At 36.2% G+C, this 27,065-nt stretch overlaps 1 protein-coding gene across 1 annotated transcript in view; it reads left to right on the top strand.

The window, feature by feature from the left end:
- NCAPD3 (non-SMC condensin II complex, subunit D3) overlaps positions 1-27,065 on the top strand; it is a 75,474-nt gene that overhangs the window by 4,760 nt on the left and 43,649 nt on the right. Inside the window, exons 3-14 of the mRNA XM_008567131.1 lie at positions 425-579; positions 3,576-3,738; positions 9,823-10,007; positions 10,789-10,956; positions 11,073-11,134; positions 11,638-11,725; positions 13,848-13,981; positions 15,484-15,556; positions 16,334-16,459; positions 16,595-16,847; positions 17,518-17,574; positions 17,821-17,910. Of these exons, the coding sequence (XP_008565353.1) occupies positions 425-579; positions 3,576-3,738; positions 9,823-10,007; positions 10,789-10,956; positions 11,073-11,134; positions 11,638-11,725; positions 13,848-13,981; positions 15,484-15,556; positions 16,334-16,459; positions 16,595-16,847; positions 17,518-17,574; positions 17,821-17,910 (1,554 nt within the window). The remainder of the gene's footprint in view (positions 1-424; positions 580-3,575; positions 3,739-9,822; positions 10,008-10,788; positions 10,957-11,072; positions 11,135-11,637; positions 11,726-13,847; positions 13,982-15,483; positions 15,557-16,333; positions 16,460-16,594; positions 16,848-17,517; positions 17,575-17,820; positions 17,911-27,065) is intronic.

Raw genomic sequence — 27,065 nt, 5'->3', positions numbered from 1 at the left:
ATCCAAGGGCCCAATTAAGTGCTGTACACTCTATTTGGGTTTATTAGCTTGGTTATGAGCTCTTCACAAAAGACCATCTGAGGCAATCTTTGATTAATCTCTTTTTTTTCCTCCACATGGAACGTATGGGAAAGCCTCATCATTAAGTGTTTTGAAGTGTCATTGCCCAAAGCTAAAAGTGTTTTCCTTCCTGATATTTTTAGAGGATGATTAACCTAATAGCCAGCTATCAGTTATGATTAAAAATAAAAAAGATTTTCTTAACTTTTTCTGCTTTCCTTTTATTATGCTACACCCATATTGTTACAGTTAAACAATAATCGTGACTAATAAACTGTTCTTCTTGGATGTATCTGCAGTCTAAAGGTGATTGGCTTTTCACTTATTATATTACGCTTACTAATTTTATTACGTTTTTCCTTAGAATGGGTAGACACAGTGTGGGAACTGGATTTCACAGAGACTGAGCCTTTGGATCCCAGTATAGAAGCAGAGATCATAGAGACTGGATTGGATGCATTCACAAAACTCTATGAAAGTCTTTTCCCCTTTGCTACTGAAGAACATGAATCTACACAGGTAAAAAAACAAGAAAATTAAGCTAGCCATCTTTAGGTGTTAGAAGTGGAAGATGAAAGTCATTATTATAATCTAAAACTTAACTTGTTTAGTCAGTTCATAAGGTGTACAGTAAGAGTAATATAAAGAATGTGGTTCATTTATTGGAATATCCTCATAACTTTTCCCCAAAAGGTTCAAGGTATTAGTGATTTTTTTCGAGTCATGATGACTTTTTATAACAGCAAATTAAGGGAAAAATATAAAGGCAAATCAAGGAAGAAAACCACATGAGCTATGCCAGCTGTTCTGATTAGATCATTATACAATATATGCATGTATTGAAACAACAAATTGTACCCAAAAAAAATGTACAATGAAAAAAATAAAATTTAAATTTAAAAAAAAAAAGGAAGAAGAAAAAACCAAACAAATCAGAAATGAAAAGGTCAGAGAAAATGCAATTAGTAATTTAGGAGTGACTTAACTTTTAAGAAAAGCTGATGTTAGAGAAATGGTTAGATGAATTACAAATGGATTTATCCAAAGAGTTCCTTTAAATATTGAGTTTTACCTAGCATGCTTATTAATGTTTAGATTACTAACTGCTCTTCAAAAAACTGAAAGGCTGGGAAGCAGAACAAAAAATAGTTAGATATTAACATCTGTGAAACATTTAAATTAACAAATATTTCAGTTACAGATTTCACCTGGCTGTTTAAAAATTAAATTTTCTAATTAACATTTCTTTAGCATAATGCTAAACACTGCATTAAATGCCTTCGAAGACAAGACGGGGGATTAAGATTCAAAGCCTCTCCCTAGGTTGAGGGCCCTAACAGGGAAGAAGAGTGGACACTTGAGCATTGGCAGGGGTGGGGAGATGCACTGCGAGCCATGAGTGTGAGTGGGGACTGCAAATATTTTGTGAACCACATTGCAAAAAATGCTCCAAGACAGATGCAGATAATGGGTAACAGGGCCCTGGAATAGGGAGCATGGTAAGATTGGGAAGGTTCTGGAAAGAAAGCCAGAGGCGAGTCTTCACAGGTGAGTAGAATGTTGACTAGCAGAAGTTAGGATTGCAGGGCATTCCTGGTGAAGGAGCCGCACAACGGCAGTATGCAGGGAGTGTTGAGAGAATTGTGAGTAATTTGATATGACAATAAGGAATTTTTAAAACATATGACAGTAAGTTAGACTGAGCATAGATCACAGATAGTTTTAAGTGGGGTTCAACTGTGGAGTTTGGGGAAATTTTAATAGGGTGTTTACTATGTATGAGGTTCTGTCTTAAACATCATGCATATGTTAACTCACTTAATCCTCACAACCAGCCCTGTGCAGAACAGGTTATAATAAGCAGTAGACTAAGTAATGTGAACAGGTCTCTTTTAGCACAAATGTCCTTTTAAAAAATTAAGGCCAGTAAAGCGAAGCAGTAGGAATAGACAAGTAGCAAAGAAACTTGTAACTATTTGTGATCAGTTAGTTGTAAGCACCGCTGCACTCGGACCTGCCAGGCGACAAATGTTCTTAACCATAGATGGACTGAAATGGGAAGAAATTGTACACAGGAAGATCCCTTGAGAGACTGTTATGGTGGTCTCGGTGTTATGATTGTTAATTGCATGGTCTAGAGTTATGGTTGTGGGGATTAGAAAAGAAGGTTAAAAACGAGGGACATTTTTTGAGGTAGAATTAATAGAGCTTTGTGAACTAGGCAGCCTTTGTCAGATATCTGAGGCATGGTGCAAAGTGCTAAATTGACTGGGTGTGGGGAGTGAGAGAAAGAAGGAAGTCACAGATGCCCAAGATTTCAAGACTAGGAGGATGATGGTATTGTCAACAAGGGTGGGGAATAACGGAGAAAGAGCAAGGTCAAATGGAAAAATTATGAGTTCTATTTCAGGTTTTTGAATGTGAGATTTTGTTAGGAGATGTTTGGGCGGTGTAACAGGTTTAGTTAGAAATGTGGGTCAGAAAATCAGGAGAGATAGGAGAGTCCTCAGAAGTTTAGGGAATGTGCAGTCACTGGTACCAAGCCTGGACAGTGGCCACAGTATCAAATGCTGCCAAGGTTACCAAGTAGGTGGAGCCCTTGTGATTAGATGGCCCTGGTGACCTCCAAGGTAACAGTTCCAGGAAAGTGGAGTTAGGAATGAGGGTGTTACTACTATAAAGATAGGAGATAATTTTTTCCAGAAGTTTCACAGGGAAAGGAGAGTGCTGAAGGATTTTTAGTGGTCTCTAAAGTGGCATGTGCTAAGCAGTATGGCTAATCAGAGGTATTGCCTACTACTCCCTGTCTTTTCAAGGAAACAGGAAGTACAAGGTCTGATTTCTTGAGTTTTGTGGGTCTTTGTTTTTTTTAAGATACTCAAGTTTAAACATATTTAGTTCCTGCTAAGTTTAGTTTACAAAAATTACCCATTTCCTCTTAATGTGTTCAATAAGAGAATACAGAAAAATGATAAAATTAATAAAATTGTGGTTTCTATTCTAGGATTTATTTCTGACCTAACCTACTTCTGAAATCTTCAGAGGAGAAGCTTCATGTGTTTCCTTCCTGCTCCCATTTTCCACAATCTGTAGAACATTTAAATTTAAATAAATTGCTCTGATTTCCTCAGTTAGTAATTAGTGATAAATGGGTTTGGTTATATTTAACATAGATGAAGGGTTAACTTTTCAGAGTAATCACTAATATGGGTTGTCCCAAGAGTCTCGGTGTAGTTTTAAGTTATAATAATTTCAGAAGTATATAATGCTTCAAACTTAGCAAATGAAAGCTTAATTATTTAAATTATTGTATACTTATTTATCTTTGTAATTTTGAATAATACATTTTTAATTTTGACTTTTTTAATTTCTTTGAAGATCGCAAACATTTATCATTAGGAGCCAGACTGCTCTGCTTCTCTTTTTGTAAGGCACAGAGTACTTGTAAAAAATCAAATAGGAGATTTTTCCACTTCTTTAATTACTGATTTTTGTGACTTGCCCTTTCCCCCCAGAGCATTTGGACCTTCTTCACTGAGAATAATATTTCCCACAGTACACTGGTGGCATTATTCTATCACTTTGTTCAAATAGTCCATAAGAAAAACGTCAGGGTGCAATATCGAGAATATGGGCTTCATGCTGCTGGGCTTTATTTTTTACTACTAGAAGTGCCAGGTATGTATACTTGATAGGATGGGACAAATCTTCTGTCATTTTTGCTTTCTACATTGTTTTCAATTCTGATACTTTGTTACTTCACTTATAAAATGGGGCAGTGATAACCCATCTCATAGAGTTGTTCTGAGGATTAAATGAGAGCAAGTCTATGTTTCTTTACATGTATTTGTTTTCTGAACTTATACTGTGTCTGTAACCTAATACAAGTAATCTGAGAGGGATAAGGCTGGAGGGAGAATGTTTCTAAACTGTGAGAACTCCACTCCCATCCCACCCCAGTATAAAATTCTAATATTGTCCTCTCTTCTCCTGACTCCCTGTGCAGATTAATAAAAACTGCTGTGAGGAGTCTCTCCTATGTGGGTGTGGAAAAACAGGTTAAAACCATTCTAATCAAGAAAGCATGAGAGTAACTAGTAATACTGGATGAAGCAAAGCACCAAAAAGGAATCTATTTATAAGCCCTGTTCTAATTCCTTTATTGTCATAGCACTTAGGTGGCTGTGTCACTGCTGTGGGCAGTGAGAAGTCCATTCTCCTCCCTACCCCTAACCCAAGGCAAGAGGGAGTGAAACACAGTGATCAAGCTGGAGAATCCAGAGTTCATATGGAAAAGAAAACCACAAGATTAGTCAGCTTGCTGCTTGCCATTGCTTATATAAATGCATTTGTAATGTTAAGGATTTATTCAGTATGATTTGGGAACACTGATTTGTGTTATTGTTAATGCTTCCATAATGATTTTGGAAATAAGCTAAAGAACTGTGTTGCTAGGCAATATCTCAGTTATAACTGGGCTCTCTCTCAGAAAAGTGGTGGTTTTAGGAACCGAGTTTCACTCTTCTCCTCCCTTGCCGAATGCATTTCTTTGTGATTAAGGTTGAAATTCGGGCCGGCCCCGTGGCGTACTCAGGAGAGTGTGGCGTTGGGAGCGCAGCGACACTCCTGCCGCGGGTTCGGATCCTATATAGGGATGGCCTGTGCACTCACTGGCTGAGCACAGTGCAGGCGACACCAAGCCAAGGGTTGCGATCCCCTTACAGGTCACAAAAAAAGATAAAAAAGAAGGTTGAAATTCATGCCAGAGCAAAAAGGCGGCTGTTACTAATTATGTGGGCCACTTGTAGATTTCCAGCAAGCTGTATTCTTGCTAATTACCTCTGCTTCTAAATGTTTCTGTATTATGGTTGAGATGCCGTTGATACATAATATTCAATCACAGTATGTCCTTCTTTTTCAAAATTGTTTTGGCTGTTCTGGGCTCCTTGCATTTTCATGTGAATTGCCAAAAAAAAAGCAGCTGGAATTTTTACAGAAATTGCATTGAATCTGTAGATCAATTTGGGGAGTATTGCCTTCTTAACAACATGGTCTTTCAGTCCATGAGCACAGGATATCTTTTCATTTATTTTAGTTCTTTCATTTGTTTCAGTGATGTTTTGTGATTTTCAGTGTACAACTCTTGGATTTTCTTTTAAAATTTGTTTTTCAGTTTGTTTTTTTTTTTTTTTTTTTTTTGGTGGGTGGCCGGTATGGGGATTCAAACCCTTGACCTTGGTATTATCAACACCAACTGAGCTAACTGGCCAACCCTTGTATTTTATTGTTTTTGATGCTATTATAAATGAAACTGTTTTTTTAATTTCATTTTCAGGTTGTTCATTGGTGGTGTATAGAAGTACAATTGATTTTTGATTATGGATCTTGTATCCTTCCACCTTGCTGAACTCATTTATTGGTTCTAATAGGATTTTCTATATGTAAGATCATATCATCTGTGAATAGACATACTTTTACTTCTTTCTTTCCAATCTGGATAACTTTTGTTTATTTTTCTTGCCTAATTGCCCCAGGCTAGAACCTCCAGTACAATGTTGAATAGAAGTGGAGAGAGTGGACATTCTTGTCCTGTTCCTGATTTCAGTCTTTTGCCTTTAAGTATGATGTTAACTGGGTTTTTTCAGGATGATCTTTGTCAAGTTATTACTCCTAGCTTGTTGAGTGTTTTGTTCTGAAAGAGTGGTAGATTTTGTCATTTGCTTTTCTGCATCTATGAAGTGATCATGTGTTTTGTTTTGTTTTGTTATTCTAATAGTATAGTGTATTACATTGGTTGCTTTTTGTATGTTAAACCAATTTTGCGTGACCTTGGTCATGGTGTATAATCCTTTTTATATGTTTTTAGATTCAGTTTGCCAATATTTTGTTGAAGATTTTTGCATCTGTATTCATAAGGGGTATTCTTTTTGTGAGATGTCTTTGTCTGGTTTGGGTATCTGGTTATTACCAGTTTCATTGGAGGAGTAACATAGTATTCCCTCCTCTTCTGTATTTTGGAAGAGTTTGTGAAGAATTGTTTTTCTTTTTTCCCTGGAGTTTTGGTGGAATTCACTAGTGAAACCTCTGGACCTGGCGGGGGTTGTTTTTTTTTTTTGAAAGAAGTTTTATGTTTGTAGAATCTGTAGTGATGTTTCCTCTTTCATGCCTAATGTTGGTAATTTATATTTCTTCATTTTTTTCTTGGTCAGTCTAAATAGGGGTTTATTAATTCTATTGATCATTTTGAAGAACCTGCTTCTGATGTTATTGATTATACTCTATTGCTTGTCTATTTCTGATTTTGATGATTTCTGGTCTTATTTCAATTATATTTCTTTCCTTCTTTCTTTGGTTTAACTTGTTCTTATTCTGACTTCTTAAGATGGATGCTTAGATCTTTGTTCTCATCTGCTTTTCTTTGTTTCTAATTTAAGGCTGTAAATTTCCCTCTAAATACTGCTTTATCTGCATCCCACACATTTTGATATGTTTCATTATCATTCAGGCCAAAGTGATTTTCTAGTTTTTCTTGTGATTTCTTCTTACACCTCTGAGTTGTTTAGTAGTGTGTTCAGTTTCCAAATATTTGAAGACTTTCCTGGAATCTTATTGTAATTGATTTTTAAAAATTATATTGGGATTAGAGCATGTACTTTGTATGATTACAATACTTTTAAATTATTGAGTTTTTTTTTTTTAATGGCACAGCATAGCGGCTGACTTGGTGAATTTTCTATTTGCACTTGAACAGAATGTATATTCGGCCTTTGTTAGATCTAGTAGTATTCTATAAATGTCGATTAGGTCAGGTTGGTTATAAATATTGTTCAATTCTTTTACAGTCTTCCTGATATTTTATTTATTTGTTCTATCAATTTTTGAGAGAAGAGTATTGAAATTTCTAAGTGTAATAGTAAATTTATTTTTCCTTTCAATTCTGTCAGTTCTAACTTAAGGTATTTTGAAAGTCTAACAGATACAAACATATTATGATAGTCATGTCTTCTTGATGAATTGGTCCTTTTAATACTATGTTGTGTCCCTGTTTGGTTATATTCCTTGTCCTGAAGTCTACTTTTGTCTGATATTAAGATAACCATTATAACTATCTTGTGATTTGTCCTTGGTTGTTACATCACTTTCCATGCTGTTATTTTTAACTGATTTATGTCTTTACGTTTAAAAGGTTTCTTGTAGACCACCTATCATTGGGTCATGCTCTTTATCCATTCTAACAATGTTTGCCTTTATATTGAAGTGTTCGAACTGTTTAGATAATTACACTTAATGTAATTACCAATATGGTTGGATTTCTGCCATCTTACTTTTTATTTTCCATTTGTCCCATCTGTTTTTTTGTTCCATTTTTCCTTCTTTCTGCCTTTTTTTTTGGATTAAATATTTTTCTAGTATCTTATATTATCTCTTCTTTTGGCTTATTGCTTCTACTTCATTGCATGTATTTGTATGTTTTAAGTGCTCGCTTTGTGTATGCAATAAGCCCTTTTAACAGTTTACTTTCAGATAATATTCCACCAATTTATGTATGATGTAAGAATCTTAAAATAATATATTTTCTTTCTCCCCTCCTCTTTTTTGTGTGTAGTTATATATTTTATTCCTACATGTTATAAATCTTACAATTGTTAAAATTTCTCCTTTAAATGTCTTCTAAAGAATTTTTTAGAAAACAAAAAAACATTTATATTTAAAAGATTTCATATAATTTTCCTTCAGCCTGAATAATTTTAAAAAATATTTCTTGTAGTACAGGTTTGCCAGCCATCAGCTCTCTTGGGTTTTTTTTTTTTTTTTTAAAGATGACCGGTAAGGGGATCTTAACCCTTGACTTGGTGTTGTCAGCACCATGCTCACCCAGTGAGCAAACCGGCCATCCCTATATGGGATCCGAACCCGTGGCCTTGGTGTTATCAGCGTGAGCCATAGGCCGGCCCTCTCTTGGGTTTTGATTGTATGAAATTTCTTTATTCCACCTTCAAGAATTGTTTTTGCTGAATGTAGAATTCTAGGTTGACAGTTTTTTTTTTTTTTTTTTTTTCTTTCATGCTTTTAGGATGTTGTTTCATTGTCTTCTGGTTTACACTGTTTTTGAAGAGGGGTCTGTGTGATTCTTAACATTATTCCTCTATATGTTTTGTGTCTTTTGGTTTTTGGTTTTTCAGTTTTTTATTTGTTTGTTTGTTTTTTTAATAGTCTGGTACTTTTAAGAATTTTCTCTTTTTCGTTTCAGCAGTGTGATTAGGTTGTCTGTGTTTTGGTGTGAGTTCCTTTTTGTTTATCATTGTTGGGTTCATTGAGCTTCTTGGATATGTGTATTTATAGTTTTCAGCAAATCTGGAAATTTTTCAGTCATTATTCCTTTAAATATTTTTTTACCTCCCCTTTCTTCTGGGGCTTCAATTACTCACAGGTTATTTATTACTCACATCAGAATGCATGATATTTTCCCACAGGTCACTGTGTCTTTATTAATTTTTTTGTTTCTGTGCTTCTGCTGTATCTTCGAGTTTACTTATCTTTGTTTTTGTGATGTCTGATCTACTGTTAAGCCCATCCCGTTAATGTTTCTTTTTCAGATCAGGGAAGTTTCATTTGATTCTTGAAAATTTTTTTCATTTCTCTTTTTGTTATGTTAATGTTTTACTTTTAATTCTTGAGCTTACTTATAATACCTGCTTTCAGGTTGTTGTCACCTGATTCCATTATCTCTGTTGTTTCTTGCACTGTTTTCATTGACTGATTTTTCTTCTCATCATGGGGCATGTTTTCCTGCTTATTAGTAGGCCCAGTAATTTTTTTATCAGATGCCGGAGATTTGGAATGTTAGGTTGTTGAGTATCTGGATTTTGTGTTTTTCCTTAAATAGTGTTAAAGTATGTTTATGATAGGCAGCTGTTGGTGGATTAACTTGATCTTTTCAAGGCTTGTTTTAAAGCTTTGTTAGGGTAGATATAAAGTAGCCTTTATGTCTAGATTAGCCCTTCTTTTAAGATGTGTTTCTTCTGAGGTCTCTACTAAATGCTCCAGGAGTTTAACAAGGGCTCTCCACTCTGACTGGACAGAAACTCAAAGGTGTCTCAGCCCTGTGTCAGTTGTGAAAATAATTTATCTTCTAGTTCCTTGGAAATGATTTTTTGCCCACCATGATTAAATTTTACCCAGTGTGTGCATAGATTATATTCAGTCCTATGCAGATTTCAGCTCTTTTTCTGTGTAGTTTCTTCTCCTCTAGTACTCTGTTCCATAAGTTCCAGCTGCCTCCACCTTTCTGACTCTGATTTCTGACTCTGATTTTTCAACTTAAGACCATCATAATCTGCTTAGATTCACCATTTCTCTGCTGTTGTCCAGAAATTACCTCTAGATACAAAATAGGGCAGTTTAAGGGTTTATCTTAGTTTCTCTTTTCTCAGGGGTTGCTTTTCTTAGGCTGCCTGTTGCCCAGTGTCTTCAAATCATTATTTTATAAATTTTTGTCCAGTTTTATACTTGCTTATGGTAGGAAGGCAAGTGTAAAACCAGTTACTTCATCATGGCCAGATGTGGAAATCTTGCCATTTATTTCTCATTCAGCCCTAAGGCTGAAGTTGAAAGCAGTACTCTTTTGCTAAAGATTCATTGTTATTTAAAATTAGTGAAAAATTCAGCCTGTTTTCTGGTTTTTAATTTTTCATGTGTTGTTACCAACATATTTCAAGATAATTAAATCTAACCTGCTTACTCTTTATTCCTTATGACTAGGCAGTGTAGCCAATCAAGTATTCCACCCAGTGATGTTTGACAAGTGCGTGCAGACTCTAAAGAAGAGCTGGCCTCAGGAATGTAACTTGAATCGGAAGAGAAAGAAAGAAGAGCCTAAGAGCTCTCAGGCTAATTTGAGGAGGAACAGAAAAAGAGGAAAGCCACCCAGGAAAGAGGATATTGAGGTAAGATGTAAAAGGAATAATAAAACATATCCATACCAACACATGAATTATTTTATTTAAGGATTGACTTTATATTAAACATGGTTTCAGGCATCATGCTTATAACCAAAAGGTCATAAACTATCATCAGCTATTCAATACAACTTTAAGTTGCCTCTTGGGCTTTTTATACTACTGAGAGCACGTTTCTGCCTTGCCGGCTTTCCCATGCAAAAGGTCATAAACTATCATCAGCTATTCAATACAACTTTAAGTTGCCTCTTGGGCTTTTTGTACTACTGAGAGCACGTTTCTGCCTTGCCGGCTTTCCCATGTCCTAATCATCTCTCTCCAGCCTTGTTCTCAGGTGTGCTTGACAACATGCTAACTGGTATATTTGCCACATTATCTTATTGTCAGGGGGTGGGGGATGGGAGGGTTTTGAAGTATCCTGATGGCTCATGTCCATAACAGTGTAATAGAATGGCATTAATTCCACATTCTTGTGTGACAAGGTAGGATGGTAGAGATTCATTGACATCAAAACTTCTAAGAGATGCAGGAATTCTCACTGACAGAAAAAAGCAGAGCTAGAAACTACTGTAGCTGTCATCTAGTCCAATGATTTACCGTTGTGGCTGTGGAGAACTAGAACAGTCAAGGGGCCTGGTGAAAATCATGCCTCCTCCGTGACTCAGCTATTACCTGGAGGTTAACTCGACTTGCTTTGGGTAAATTGAAAACCATGGAACAAATATTGGGCATCATTGCACAGTCACTTGTACATTTCTTCATAATCTAGATGGATGAAATTATAGAAGAACAAGAAGAGGAAGAGAATATTTATTTTTCTGCCCGGGACCTTTCTCAAATTCGAGATGCCATCTTCTACCTTTTGAAGAATTTTTTAAGGCTTCTGCCCAAGTTTTCACTGAAAGAAAAGCCACAGTGTGTACAGAATTGTATAGAGGTAAGTGAAAATTCTGGGAACCTTGGGGTAACTTCAAAGGCATAGAGTATGGCTATAGAATATTAATACTTAATGATTAGGAAAAATCAGGCCTTTTCTTGGTATCTGTTTTCCAGGTCTTTGTTTCATTAACTAATTTTGAACCAGTACTTCACGAATTTCATGTTACACAAGCCAGGTGAGCCATTAAATCTTTCAGTGCTAAAAATTAGGTATAGTGTAATAGTTTTGCTTCAGCAGAAATATAAATGGCATTTTATCCTAATTGGCACACAGGTAGAATTTGTTTATTTAAATATGGCTTATAGGGCCGGCCCGGTGGCGCACTGGATAGTGCGCTGCTTGGGAAGCGCGGCGGCACTCCCGCCCGAGGGTTCGGATCCCACATGCAGACCAGTTTCCGCTCGCTGGCTGAGCGAGGCGCGGGAGCAACGCCGAGGGTTGCGATCCCGTTGCCGGTCCCGGTCCTGTGCGGAGGCGACACTGAGGGTTGCGATCCGATGCCGGACACGGAAAAAGACAAAAAAATAAATAAATAAATAAATATGGCTTATAGGTTAAGGAATATTCCAAGTAAAATCATATCCATTAACTAATGTTTTGCTAAATATGGCTTATAGGTTAAGGAATATTCCAAGTAAAATCATATCCATTAACTAATGTTTTGCCTTTTTTCTTTAGAAACCTTAACCAAGCAAAATACATACCAGAACTGGCCTATCATGGATTGTATTTGCTGTGCTCCCCAATTCATGGAGAAGGAGATAAGGTAAGGGATATTAATATCTAACTTAGTTACTAGTTGAATTGACAGCAGATGAACCACACAATGGAAAAACGTTAAAAGCATTTGAAGTAATGCCCATTTTAACTTACTAGGTCATTTTCATGACCTTAGATCATTTGTATAATAAAAAGTATCACTATTTGCTGTCTACTCTTTATTGCCAAGTTTATATCCAAATATTTGGTGGCTGGAGCAAATTATTATTAGGTTTCAGACAGCGTAAATGGTTCCAGTGTCAATTAAGTAGGAAGAATAGATAAGCTGCTCAACAGTTACTTTTGTAGAAATATTCACCAAATCATTCTAAAAGGAATAGACAGTCATGGAATTTTCAACTTTCCCTTGGCAATTCACATGCGCTTCAGTATTTCTATTAATATTTGTATGATTTTAGTTGATATTTGTATTAGTCCGTTTCTGTTGCTTGTAAGAAAATACACGGAACTGGGTATTTTATAGAGAAAACAAAATTTATTGCTTAGTGTTTGAAGCTGGGAAGTCCAAAGTCCAGGGAACACATTGGGTAAGAGACTTGGTGGTGGCAACGGTGCCAGCAGAGCATCACATTGCAAAAGTGGTGGAGCAGAGAGAGGGAACTCCTCATTCACTCTCTTTTTAAAACCCTCAGATCCACACCCCTGACAACTATTATTAAATCCTTTCACTATGGCAGGGTCCTACAATCTAATCACCTCTTCAAGGCTCCACCTTCAATTACCATAATAGGATTTCCCACCCTCAACAGTTACAATGGGAATTAAGTTTTGGGGGGACATTCAACCCATGGCAATGTGCATAGAAATTTTGTAGTTTATCATTCCTGATTAGCATTGGTATCTGGATTTTGCCCCACCTACCCCTGCCCCCCAAGTTATTTTAATATTATCACTACTATAAACATTGGAATTAGGGGTGTTCATGGATTATGGTGTTACTGAACTTACGTGTTATTAGTAAAACAAGCTTTCACAAAAAATGTGGTGGACCAAGGTAATGTGGCTTTTGGTGGCTGTGACACAGTTAATTTGCAGAGACATTAAGTAGTTGTTAAGCACGTTTTGGGGGTACTTGGGGTTTTGCACATCTACATTCAAGTTCTGGCTCCACCACTTACTAGCTGTGTTTCCTTGTATGAGTTACTTGACCTTGTGAAAGCCTCATATTTTGGATCTTGACAAAAAAGTAGTCTTACCATCCTCACAGATTTTTCACATGATTAAATGAAATTAAGCACATCAAATGCTGAGCACAATGCCTGTTTAGATAACATTTAATATTTTATAGTTCATTATGTCTTTATCATTTCTGTGTGCTTGAAATAAGGATATTATAGAACTCACAGCAATGCTTTCAATTTCTGTGCCCTTTCTAACATTTTAAAAGATAAAATGGAAAATTCATCCTTTCAGATGCACTATGTCTCTAAGGATGTATTTTTTAATTGTGAGAGTACTGACTTGATGTTAGACAACCTTGGTTTTAGGCAGACCTTTAAACACTTGATTTTGGACAACCCACCTTTGGAGTCTCTTTTATTATCTGTAAAATGGAAATTATACTTGTCCAGTTTACTTCATGGAGTTGTCGTGAGGCTTAGAATTAAGTGTAGTAAAATGTAGTTAGATATATGAAAAGACTTAATACAATACCTACCACATACTTGGTTTTCAGTTATTGTTTTATTTATTGGATGAGTGAATTAATCAGCTGAATAAATTGTATAAGATAATATATTAGAAGGTGCTTTGTAAACTTCAGGTAAAATTCAAGTGTAAGATATTATTCTTCCCCTTTTTAAAATAGGGGAATATTAATAGCATCCTTTGCCATTTATAAATAACTATTAATTCTCTATTTGCCCTAAATTCTGTGTTATAATATGTGGGAGTTGTAGGAGAGAAACTAGGTGATCTCATTGTTATCTATAAGCAGTTCTTCCAACTGTTTACATTGTGCACTTATTGAATACTTGGTAATCATCCAAGAAATACATTGCTAGTGTTCAGCCAGAAATTGTTAACCTGACTTGTCTTCAGGTGGCTTGAAGTGGTTTATTATAGTCTGCATCTCATGGTTTTAAATTGAATTTTCTTTTCTCTTCTAGGTTATCAGTTGTGTTTTCCATCAAATGCTAAATGTAATATTAATGTTAGAAGTAGGTGAAGGATCCCATCGCGGCCCCCTTACTATTACTTCACGAGTCATCAGTTGTAGAAACCAGGCAGTCCGGTTTATCAGGTGAAGCACCCAAATTTTGAATTCTTACTCTTTATCACTCTCCCTCAGTCATCCGAGCCTTATGTTAACCAAGATTTCTGACAACTGTGGAATTAGAAATTCTAGCCTGATGATGGTTTTGGGGGTCGAAATATAGCACTTCACAGCTGATCTGGTTCGTTTGGTCTGTGTCACTGTTGGAAGCCTCTGCACTGGGGCATGTTGAAGAGACAAGGAATCTGCAATGCATGGGCCACAGCAAGCCTCCAGCTCGATTCCATCCAGCCTGTGATGGCAGCCTCTGAGAAGGCACAGTTAATTGCCTCTCCTTTTTTTTTTTTTTTTAGTTTTTAATTGTTCATATTTATGAGGTACAGCATATTTCATACACGTATTCACTGGAAATGCTTAAGATGGATGTATTAATTAGCCTCTGTTATCATTTGCTTCAGGGGGTTACCACTCCAACAAGTCAGCCTCTTCTTTCTCTTTTCCATTTCTTTCTACTTTGCTTCTCTTTGCTTTTGTTCTTGCCACTTTCTTCTTGTTTCTTCTCACTTTTCTGTTCCCCTTTCCCTACAGAAACTACTTCCTGAAGGAAAGAATTAAATTGTTTTTTACTTCCTTGTCATTAATTGATAGACTACTTTTTCCTTCATGAGTCACTCAACTTTACTTAAAAAGTCCCATGTTTCAGCTTTATTGGGAAAGACACGATTGCTGTGTTGTTGGCTTTTCTTTCCTTCCTTTACTGAATATTTGGCATGCAGTGTGGAGGTGGTGCAGATAAATGGTAAGTATGTACATGTGAGTGTGTACATACCTGCAGGTATACACAGAATGCGTTGTGCTTGGAGACATGGGGTGTGGATGATGTCAGCTGGTCACTGAACAAATGTCTCTTGCTAAGGATTTTTTTAAACACTAAATAATTAAAATGTTTTAAGTGGAGGCACTGTCGCTTTGGTTTTTCCATGAGAGTTCATCTTATTGCCAATAGCAGTAAAATTCATATAATGGTACAAATAAACTTAGGTCTAAAAGTGGATCAGGTCTGGGCACTATTCTTAATTTATTCTTGGGTTAAATTTTAGATAAGTAATGTTACAAAAATACATTAAAGTAGCAACATTTCATTGAACTACCACAAGGTGGTATTGTATCTTAGTCTACTTTTACATTTACCCCAAAAGGATATATTTTACATTTTAATATGAAATTTAATAAGTAATCAAAACAGTACTATGAAGATTGCAGTTTGCTCTTACCTGATGATTTGGCCACTCAGTGACAGCTCTGTAACACCGTGTGTAGGAAGTACTTAAAAGTTTTCTATCATGACACATTATATCTTTACTCTTTATTCTACTGAAATAATTCTTATAATATGGAGGTAGATTTTAATATTAATGATTTCTGAAATATAGGAATAATGGTTTTTGAGGACAGAGTCAAGGAAAATTGTCATTTTGTTGTAATAATGGGTATATTATAGACAGTGGATGTGTTTTTCTTTTAAATAGCTCACTTGTGGATGAACTAAAGGAAAGTGTATTCCCAGTCCTTCGCATCTTACTGCAGCACATCTGTGCCAAGGTAGTGTTTGCTTTAGTAAGAATGATAATAATAATAATAATAAAAAAATAAGTGTATAACATATGTGAAGATAAGTGCATGCGTGTGTGTATATCTGTTCTTAGGAATGAGCCTATATTACTGACTATATCATTGTTTTTTCTTTAAAAAAATAAACTTTGTATTTTGTAAAATGTCAAACATACATAGAAACAGGGAGAACAGAGTGATAATCACCACACACCTATTACCCATCTTCAACAATTTTGTGTCATTTATTCCCCAGCCCACTTCCCCCAACACATATGCACACGGGATTATTTTTTGGGGGGAAGCAAATTCTATCATATCCTTTCCTGCATATTTCTGTATGTATCTCTAAAGGATGAAAAATCCTCAAGAACATAACTATAAAGTATTAACACACCTAAAAAAATACACAGTAATTTCTTAATATTATTAGATATCCAGTCAGTGTTCAAATTTCCATGATTATCTCTTAAAGTTTTATAACCATTTAGACAAATGATTCTTAATTAGAATCCTATGCACCTTAGGGGTCCATAAACTCTCTGATATTGTATGATGAGTTTGTACATGCATTTTTCTGAGAGAGCTTATAGATTTCTTCTAGGTTAGTTTTCAAAGGGGTCTAAAACCTAAAATTTGTTTGTCATTTACCTAACATTTAAAGATTATTGAACTAGTTATACTCACTAATTTTCAATTTGTGTGACAACATGTGTCTCAGTTGTCCTGAGGAGGATATTGGCTGGAGAGTTTCTCTTTGAGTTTCAGGTGATAGATAAATCAGAGTATCGGACCTCTGCAGCCCAGTCCCTGGTCCAGCTGCTCAGTAAACTTCCTTGCAGGGAATATGCTACATTCATTGCCTGGCTTTACAGATATTCACGAAGTTCCAAGGTAGGAGATACAGCTGTGTAAAATCTTGGGCCCTGGTTCTGCAAACTTGTAATGATGGCCAGATCTGAATGCAGGCAAGGACTGTTTGGTTCTTATTCCTGTCTGATGGCGATTTTTGTGATGTTGCCTTCCCAGATCCCACACAGGGTGTTTACTCTCGATGTCGTCTTAGCCCTGTTAGAACTGCCTGAAAGAGAGGTGAATGACTCTTTTTCCCTGGAGCATCAGAAGTTCTTAAAGCATAAGTTTTTGGTGCAGGAAATTATGTTTGACCGTTGTTTAGACAAGTCACCTACTGTCCGCAGCAAGGCACTGTCCAGCTTTGCACATTGTCTGGAGTTCTCTGTTACCAAAGCATCGGAGAGTATACTGGAACTCCTCATTACCAGTAAGTATGGTGGCCAAGGTGAAATGAAACTGACCTCGTGCTTGTCAAGAAAGGGACTGACTGCAAGGGAATCACTCTTCATTGTGGCAAAAATAATAGATATGGTGTGATTGTTTAGACAAGTCACCTACTGTCCGCAGCAAGGCACTGTCCAGCTTTGCACATTGTCTGGAATTCTCTGTTACCAAAGCATCGGAGAGTATACTGGAACTCCTCATTACCAGTAAGTATGGTGGCCAAGGTGAAATGAAACTGACCTTGTGCTTGTCAAGAAAGGGACTGACTGCAAGGGAATCACTCTTCATTGTGGCAAAAATAATAGATATGGTGTGATGTATTTTTACCCTCATAGACCATTTTCAGTATATTTTATTGTCACATAACTTTCTAAGTAGGCAAGCTTGATATATTTGAAAGGCTTTCTGAGTATTTCAAATATTCGTATTTTATAGGTGAAATTGCTGGCTACCTTTGCCATGCACTGTTGGGCATTGCCTGTGTTGGGGCTAATATCCATTTCAAGTGCAAGGAGGACATTATCAGTTGTCAGCAATTGAGAATCTGCCTTGTCTTTAGGCCGAATTATCTTGATTTTGATTCCTCTGTGTATATTTACTCAGGGTTTATGATGCTATGATTTTCCCCCTCTTATTTATCTGCTTGTTTTTAGGTCCTACAGTTTCAGGAATAGAGAGTCTGCCTGATACCTTACTGAGAAGTTCATCAGGTAATGGGCCAATATATCTTCATATATTGAATAATTAATTGTCTTTTAAAGACGTGCTGAACCTTTGAAAAGTTTTTTGTACCTCCATATTTACCTATTTTAATATTGCCCTTCTTTAATGATAAAAAAAAGTTGAAATTCATTTTAATAATAATTAGGTAACTAAAATGAGTAACATGCCATGCTTATGTTATTAAAAGTGTAGCACATTTTTACCTTAATGACTGTCTTTTTTTTTTTTTTAAGCTTTTTCATATCAAAGGCAGACACTTAACCCTTCTGAGCCCTCAGGGGAGGTTAACGTAGACAACAATGGTGAAACAGCTGGATCTCAGGGTATGTCACATTTTATAGCTATCAGATGGGTGATACTGTCGGATTTTAGACAACCATAAGTAAAGTCTACAATTCACCCTTAAGATCTGAGACTTTTGTTGTCGTTGTTAATGGAGTAATATCTCTCATATCTTTACTTGATGTCCTTGAACTAGGGTATATTTTAAGGTAAAGAGTAAGCCACATTCCAGCTATCATGCACTGAACCCCAGTGTACCTGTAACACTTAAGAGAATATTAGCAAATCTTTTATTTTCTTATTGAAGTCAATTATGAACTCTAGGGATTGCTAATCTAAAAAGGACGAGTATCTGAGGAAAGTGCAGTAGAGATTAAATATGTGTTTGGAGAAAAGTAATCACAAGAAAGGGGAAAAGATGAACAATACCCAATCTTGTTCCTGTTATTTATTCTTTGTCACTTTTGCTACCTTGTCGTGTTGACTAAATAAGCGATCCAAGAATCCACTTATAATACATGGTAGGGGACTGTTGAGTCCAAGCTTCCACTGAAAAGACAATTGAGAATTTAGATTATAGTCTCTCTTCACCAGCAGTATGAACCATTTTTTAATGGGTCATACATATGGTATTTAGTGGTTATGAGGGCCTTTCTCCTGTGGACCAGTACAGGATTCTGAACACAGTTAATGCTGAATCTTTTGCTGACTTGTTGGAGATGTTTAAGTGTAATGTGGATCAGGAGGGAAAAAACAAACCTTGACTAGTTATTAGACAGACCTGGGGCCTACTCTCAGATTTGTCTCTGTCCCTCTGTATGAGCTTGAGAAAGGTCAGTTTACTTGTCTGGGCTCCCTGTTTTTTTAGCTGCTGGTGCAGGGATCAAACCCTGGACCTTGGTGTTAGCAGCACCACGCTCTAACCAACTGAGCTAACCGGCCAGCCCCCATTTCGGCTCCTTTTTTATCTATGATATGACAATAGTATAATATAGTGGGGAAAAAAACTATATTAGGAATGCAGGACAGTCAGAATTCTTGTACTAATAACTTTTAATAAACAGTTGCATGACCTAGGGCATGTCAGAAAGACTCCCTGACTGTCATTTTCCAATCCTGACACCTTCTCTGTCTTTCACAGAGGGCTGTTGTGAGAGATTGTGGAAGTCATGTTTACAGAAGTCATTTTAAAAAATAGGTAGGTAGATGATAGACAGATAGATAAGAATGTCTGTGGAGAGGATTAATTATGTAATTAGGTTTATTAATTTATTCAGTAAATATTTATCTGGTCCCTCCTACCTAATCTGTTCTAGGCATTGCAGATGCAGACATTAATAAAACATAGTTCTATTTCTTAAGGAGCAGTGGAAGAGGCAGATACATGTGTGTATAAATGTTTTATATATCCTAGTATATATGTAATGCTGTGAGACAGGTGCTGAGGTGTATGAAAAGTGCCATGAGGAGGACTACAGCTTATGGTTCAGCCTAAAATGTCAGCATAGAATTAGGTTGTGAGGCTAGATATTAGCATGCATCACTCAAATTCAGAGTAATAACTGAATTATAATAAACAAATTCCCTAAATTTTATAGAAAAACTTAACCTGGAAAAATGCTGAATGTTTGTGTTGCCTCTAATCTTTCTCCTAGCAAGTTACAGATTTACTGTTGCACAGACTTTTCCAACCAATACCAAATTGTGTCGATTTAATGAAGCTTTCAAATTATAAAAGTTTGAAGATGTAAAGATCCCACATTCCTATCTTATTTCTGATACACTAAAAGGACGTATACTGTTGACATTAATTATACAGTAAGAAATTTGTATAGTTACTACATGCCACACAGTTTACCACGAGCTTCCTTTGTGTCTTTTTAATTGAGATATAATTCACATATCATAAAATTCACTATTTAAAGTGTATAATTCAGTGTTTCTTAATATAATCACAAGATTGTACAATCTAATTTCAAAACATTTTCATCAGTTGCAAAAGAAAGGGTATACCCATTAGTAGGTGTAACTTGTTCCCTACTTCCCCCCACCTAGGAGCCACTAATTTGCTATTTGTCTCTATAGAATTGCCTGTTCTAGACATTCCACATACATTTAATCATACAGTATGTGGACTTTTGTGTCTGGCTTCTTTCTCTTAGCATAGTGTTTTCAAGGTTCATCCATGTTGTAGCATGTATTAATACTTCATTGTTTGTATGGCTGAATAATACTCCATTATATGGATATACCACATTTTGTATAAACATTCATCAGTTGATGGACATTTGGGTTGTTTCTTCTTTTTTGCTATCATGAACAATACTGCTATTACTGCTATGAACATTTTTGTACATGTTTTCGTGTGGACACATTTTCATTTTTTTTTGAGTATATACCTAGGAGTGGAACTTCTGGATTATGTCGTAACTCTGTTTAACATTTTGAGGAACCACCAAATTATTTTCCAAAATAGCTATACTATTTTACAATCCCACTAGCAATGTATGATAATTTCCTATTTCTCCAAATCCTTACCAACACTTGTTATGTCTATCCTTTTTATTAAACCCATCCTGGTATGTATTAAGTGATATCTCATTGCAGTTTTGCTTTACATTTCCCTGATGAGTAATGATATGGAGAATATTTTCATGTCTTCTGTGGAGAAATGTCTATTCAGGCCCTTTGCCCACTTTTTAACTAGATTGTCTTTTTATTTTTGAGTTGTAAGAGTTCTTTATATAGTCTGAATCCAAGTCTCTTGTCAGATGTATAATTTTTAAATATTTCTCCCACTCTGTGGGTTGTTGTTTCACTTTCTTGCTGTTCGTTGAGGTACATTTTAATTTCAATGAAGTCCAATTTATCTTTTTCTTTTTTCACTTGTGCTTTTGGTGTCATAGCTAAGAAACTATTGCCTAATGCAAGGTCACAAAGATATACTCCCATGTTTTCTTCTAAGATTTTTATAGTTTTAGCTCTCACATTTAGATTTTTGCTCAATTTTGAGTTAATTTTTGCATATAGTATACTGCAGGGGTCCAACATTATTCTCTGCATGTGAATGTCCAATTGACATAGCTCCATTTGCTTTAAAGACTATTTCTTCATGCTTATTCTTGATCCCCCTTGTTTAAAATTTCCATTGAAAGCTCAGTTCTTGATGCCTCTAGTCAGCCGTGCTGCAGCCGCTGGACCACCAGCCCGGGTCCGTCTCCACCGCTTAGAGAGGCCCGAGAGCTGCTGGGCCCACATGCCTCAAGTCAGCCATGCTGGAACAGGCGGGCACTGTGGGACCCCAGCCCAGGCCAGTCCCCGCTGCCGAGAGAAGCTTGAGAGCTACCAGTTCCACACACCCCAAGCCAGCCATGCCAGAACAGGCAGGCGCCGCAGGACCCCCAGCCCAGGCTAGTTCCTGCTGCCCAGAATTGGCAGTCCCTTCAGTTCCCAGGCCAGAAATCAGGGTGGAATGAGTGGACTGTGATACCCCCTGCCACAATGACTAAACACCAAAAGAAAGATACCAGAAATATGAAAAATCAAGAAAGTGCATCACCACTAAAGGAAAATAATAACTCTCAAGTTCTAGATCCTATAGAACAGGAAGTCCTTGAAATGACTGACAAAGAATTTAGAGCAACAATTCTAAGGAAACTAAATGAGGTACAAGAAAACTCAGACAACATGATGAAATGAGAAAAAATATACAGGATCTGAAAGAAGAAATGTACAAAGAAATCAATGCCCTGAAAAAGAATGTAGCAGAGCTTTTGGAACTGAAGGATTCATTCAATGAAATAAAAAACACAACAGAGAGTAAACAGGAGGCTAGAACAAGCAGAAGAGAGAATTTCTGACCTTGAAGACAGACTGTTTGAATTAACACAGGCAGACCAGAAAAAATAATTTTAAAAATTGAAGAAAATCTAAGAGAGATAACAGACAATCTTAAGCGCTCAAATATCTGAATCATGGGTATTCCTGAAAGGGAGGAAAAAGGAAATGGCATTGAAAAACATATTCAACAAAATAATAGCAGAAACTTTCCAGGTACAGGTAAAGTCACAGATCTTCAGATGCAGGAGGCCCAAAGATCCCTAAACATATTCAACACAAAAAGGTCCTCTCCAAGACATGTTATAGGCCAACTGGCAAAACTAAAAGACAAAGAGAGAATCTTAAATGGTACAAGAGAGAAGTGGCAAGTCACATATATGGGAGCCCCAGTCAGACTAACATCAGACTTCTCATCAGAACCCCTAAAAGCCAGAAAAGAATGGGATGATATATTCAAAATACTGAAGGACAAAAATGGCCAGCCAAGAATACTTTACCCAGCAAGGCTATTCTTCTGAAATGAAGGACAAATAGTATATTTCTCTGACAAACAAAAACTGCAGGAGTTCACTACCACATGACCAGGCTTACAAGAAATTCTCACGAAGTACTGGGTTTGATACCTGAAAAACAACCATCACCGCCATAAATACTCAAGAAAGAACAAAACCCACCAGTAAAATAAAAATGCTAGCAATAAAGAGAAAAAATAGTTTATCTACCACCCCAAGAAACCAACAAATACAGAAAACAAACAGAAAATCAGAAAGAAAGGAACAAAAGGCACTTAAGACATCTAAACAAAAATCAATAAAATGCTAGGAGTAAACCAGCACCTTTCAATAATAACTCTAAATGTTAAAGGGACTAAATTCCCCACTCAAAAGACACAGACTGACTGACTGGATTAAAAAGATGGACCCAACAATATGCTGCCTTAAAGACACTTACCTCACCTTTATAGACACACATAGACTAAGAGTGAAAGGATGGAAAAAGATATACCATGCAAATAGAAATGAAAAATGACCTGTAACTATTCTTATATCAGATAAAATAAGGCCACTATATAAAGATAAAAGGATCTATCCATCAAGAAGACATAACAATCAAATATATATGCACCCAATGTCGGAGCAGCCAGATTTATAAAGCAAACTCTATTAGATCTTAAGAATGAGATAGACACTAACAGCATACTAGCGGGGGACCTGAACACCCACTGTCAAATTGGACAGATCATCTAGGCAAAAAATCAATAAAGAAACACAAGATCTAAACAACACTTTAGACCAATTGGACTTGGCGGATATCTATAGAACATTCCATCCAACAACCTCAGAATATTCATTCTTCTCATCAGCACTTGGAACATTCTCCAGGATAGAACACATGTTAGGTCACAAAGCAAGTCTCAACAAATTCAAAAAAAATTGGAATTATTCCATGTATTTTTTCAGATCACAAAGGATTAAAATTAGAAATCAGTAACAAACGAAGCTCTGGAAACTATACAAACACATGGAAATTAAACAACATTCTACTTAATGACATATGGGTCCAAGGAGAAATTAAACAGGAAATCAAAAAAATTATTGAAACTAATGAAAACAATGACATCATAAGAAAACCTATGGGATGCTGCAAAAGCAATGCTAAGGGCGAAGTGTATCACATTAAATGCTTACTTCGGAAGAATGGAAAGATGGCAAATAAACAACCTAACACTTCACCGTAAAGAACTAGAAAAACAAGAGCAATCCAAGCCCAAAGTTAGTAGGTGGAAAGAAATAATTAATATCAGAGCAGAACTAAATGAAATGGAAACCCCAAAAATGATACAAAAGATCAATGAAACAAAAAGTTGGTCTTTTGAAGAGATAAATAAAATTGACAAACCTTTAGTAAGGCTAAGAAGAGAGAAGACCCAAATAACAAAAATTAGAAATGAAAAAGGTGATATTACAACTGATACCTCAAAAATACAAGGAATCATTAGGGACTTCTATAAACAACTATATGCCATCAAATTTGAAAATCTGAAGGAAATGGATAAATTTCTGGACAAAAACTACCAAAACTGAGCCAAGAAGATATAGAAAATCTGAACAGACCAATAACAATAAAAGAGATTGAAGCTGTTATCAGAAGCCTCCCAACCAAGAAAAGCCCAGGACTGGATGGGTTCACTGCAGAGTTCTCCCAGACCTGCAAATAGGAACTGATACCTGTGGAGTGTACTAACATTAATAAAGCAAATGTATTTCACAGGGCCTAGCTTCCAAAGCCCTGTAGTTTCAGGTATAGCCAACTTTTAAAAATTACACATAGGAATGTTAAGCTTGCAAAAGACAGGAAACTTTCCCCAGGCTAAAGTCTCTGTTGTAGATAAAGAATTGTAACAGCAAAATTGCTGGCTCAAAGGGCAGATGTCCTTGGTGCAGGTTAACCTACTAATTGATATATTGAGAAAGTTACTTGATTGTTATGTAAACATACTGAGGAAATTGCTGTAGAAAAAGAAAGTGTTTGCTAAGAACAAGTGTTTGTTGGGGGATGGACTTAACCTTTTGCAAATTGCATTATGGAATGTCACTTTGTTTATTTCACTGATGTGACTAGTTTCCATTGTTAAAACTATACTTAGCCATAACTCTGCCCATGTCCTTGTGTTATTTGTAATGATTAGATCAACTGAATTTTCTTGTGAAACTTCCTTGTCTTTACAATAAAAGGGAGAAGCTAATTTTGAATCGGGGCTGTCACATTCAGCTTTCTCTTCCTAATGTGGAAATTACTGAAGTGTAGTCCTTCCAGGCTTCTCAATGCATAACATAGTGCTTTGAGTAATCAAGTAATAATTTTTTTACATCTCCACTACACAGGGGGAAATGTAACAGATACCAATTCTCGACAATCTATTCCAAAAGATTGAAACAGAGGCCATTCTACCAATCTCATTCTAAGAGGCAAGCATCGCCCTGATACCAAAACCAGAAAAAGATACATCAAAAATAGAAAACTACAGGCCAATATCCTTGATAAATATAGATGCAAAAATCCTCAATAAAATGCTACCTAACAGAATATAGCAACACATACACAAAATTACACACCATGATCAAGTGGGATTCATCCCAGGGATGCAAGGTTGATTCAACACACACAAATCAATAAATGTGATATACCACATCAATAAAAGGAAAGAGAAAAACCATATGATCATCTCTACATATGCTGAAAAAGCATTTGACAAAATTCAACATTCATTCCTGATAAAGACTCTCTACAAGTTAGATACAGATGGAAAGTATCTCAATACAATTAAAGCCGTATATGATAAGCCCACTGCCAATATCATCCTGAATGAACAGGAACTAGACAAGGATGCCCACTCTCACCACTCCTATTCAACGTAGTGTTAGAAATACTAGCCAGAGCAATCAGAGAAGAGAAGGAAATAAAGGGCATCCAGATTGTAAAAGATGAAGTCAGACTGTCCCTGTTTGTGGATGATATGATCCTATATATTGAACAGTCTAAAGCCTCTACAAAAAAACTCTTAGAGTTGATAAATGATTTGAGCAAAGTTGCAGGATACAAAATCAACACACAAAAATCAGTAGCATTTCTGTACTCCAGCAGTGAACGTGCAGAAAAAGAAAGCAAGAAAGCTAGCCCATTTACAATAGCTACCGAAAAAAGAAAATACTTCGGAATAAAGTTAACCAAGGATGTGATAAATCTCTACAAAGAGAACTACAAACCACTGTTGAGAAAAATTAAAGAGGACAGAATATGGAAAGATATCCCATGCTCTTGGATCAGAAGAACTAACATTGTGAAAATGTCCATGTTACCCAAAGTGATCTACAGATTGAATGCAAGCCCTATCAAAATTCCAGTGACATTTTTCTCAGAAATGGAAAAAACTATCCAGACGTTTATATGGATTGATAAAAGACCAAACATAGCCAAAGCAATCCTGAGCAAAAAAAAATAAATCTGGAGGCATAACGCTACCTGACTTTAAACTATATTACAGAGCTATAATAACCAAAACAGCATGGTACTAGCATAAAAAAACACATGGATCAATGGAATAGAATAGAGAACACAGAAATCAACCCATATACCTACAGCCATCTGATCTTTGGCAAAGGCACCAAGTCTACACACTGGGGAAGAGACTGCCTCTTTAGCAAATGGTGCTGGGGAAACTGGATATTCATATGTAGAAGAATGAAACTAGACTTGTACCTGTCACCATATACCAAAATCAACTCAAAATGGATTAAAAAGTTAAATATACATCCTGAAACAATAAAACTCCTTTAAAAAATATAGGGGGAAACTCCAGGAAGTATGATTGGGTACAGACTTCATGAATTATGACCCCAAAAGCTCAGTCAACTAAAGGAAAAATAAACAAATGGTATTATGTCAAACTAAAAAACTGCACAGCAAAAGAAACAATCAACAGAGTGAAAAGACAACTGACAGTGGGAGAAGATATTTGGAAAATATACATCTGACAAAGGATTAATATCCAGAATATACAAGGAACTCAAAAAACTTTACAGCAAAAGACCAAATAACGCAATTAAAAAATGGGCAAAGGAGTTGAATAGGTTTTTCTCAAAAGAAGATATGCAAATGGCCAACAGACACATGAAAAAATGCTCAACATCATTCAGCATTCGGGAAATGCACATCAAAACCACTTTGAGATATCTCACTCCAGTCAGTATGGCTCCTCATACTGTTGGTGGGACTGCAAAATGGTGAAGCCTTTATGGATAATGTTATGGAGGTTCCTCAAACAATTACAAATAGATCTACCATATGCCCCAGCTATTCCACTGCTGGGAATATATGCAGAGGAATGGAAATCATTATGCCAAAAGGATACCTGTACTCCAGTGTTTATTGCAGCACTATTTACAATAGCCAAGAGTTGGAACCAGCCCAAATGTCTATCATCAGATAAGACACTGTGGTATATCTACACAATGGAATTCTACTGTGCTGTAAAAAAGAATGAAATACTACCATTCACAACAACATGGGTGGACTTAGAGAAAATTGTATTAAGTGAAACATGTCTGCCACAGAAAGAGAAATACCACATTCTCACTTATTTGTGGGAGCTAAAAGTAAATAAGTAAACACAAACAAATAAAGGGTTGGGGGTGGAAGAAGACAACAATCACAACAATTCCTTGACCTTAAGACAAGTGAACAGATATTATGTGGGGGGGAGTGAAGAGAGGGAAGGGGGAAGGAGAAATGGGTAAAGGGTCACTAAAATCTACTACGATGTATATTGAGAAGTTAAAATAAAAAATTTTTAAAA

Source organism: Galeopterus variegatus, unplaced genomic scaffold (assembly GCF_000696425.1).
Source record: "Galeopterus variegatus unplaced genomic scaffold, G_variegatus-3.0.2 Scaffold295, whole genome shotgun sequence".
Taxonomy (NCBI): domain Eukaryota; kingdom Metazoa; phylum Chordata; class Mammalia; order Dermoptera; family Cynocephalidae; genus Galeopterus; species Galeopterus variegatus.
Note: the sequence above shows the minus strand (reverse complement) of the source record. Positions and strands in the feature narration are given on the sequence as shown.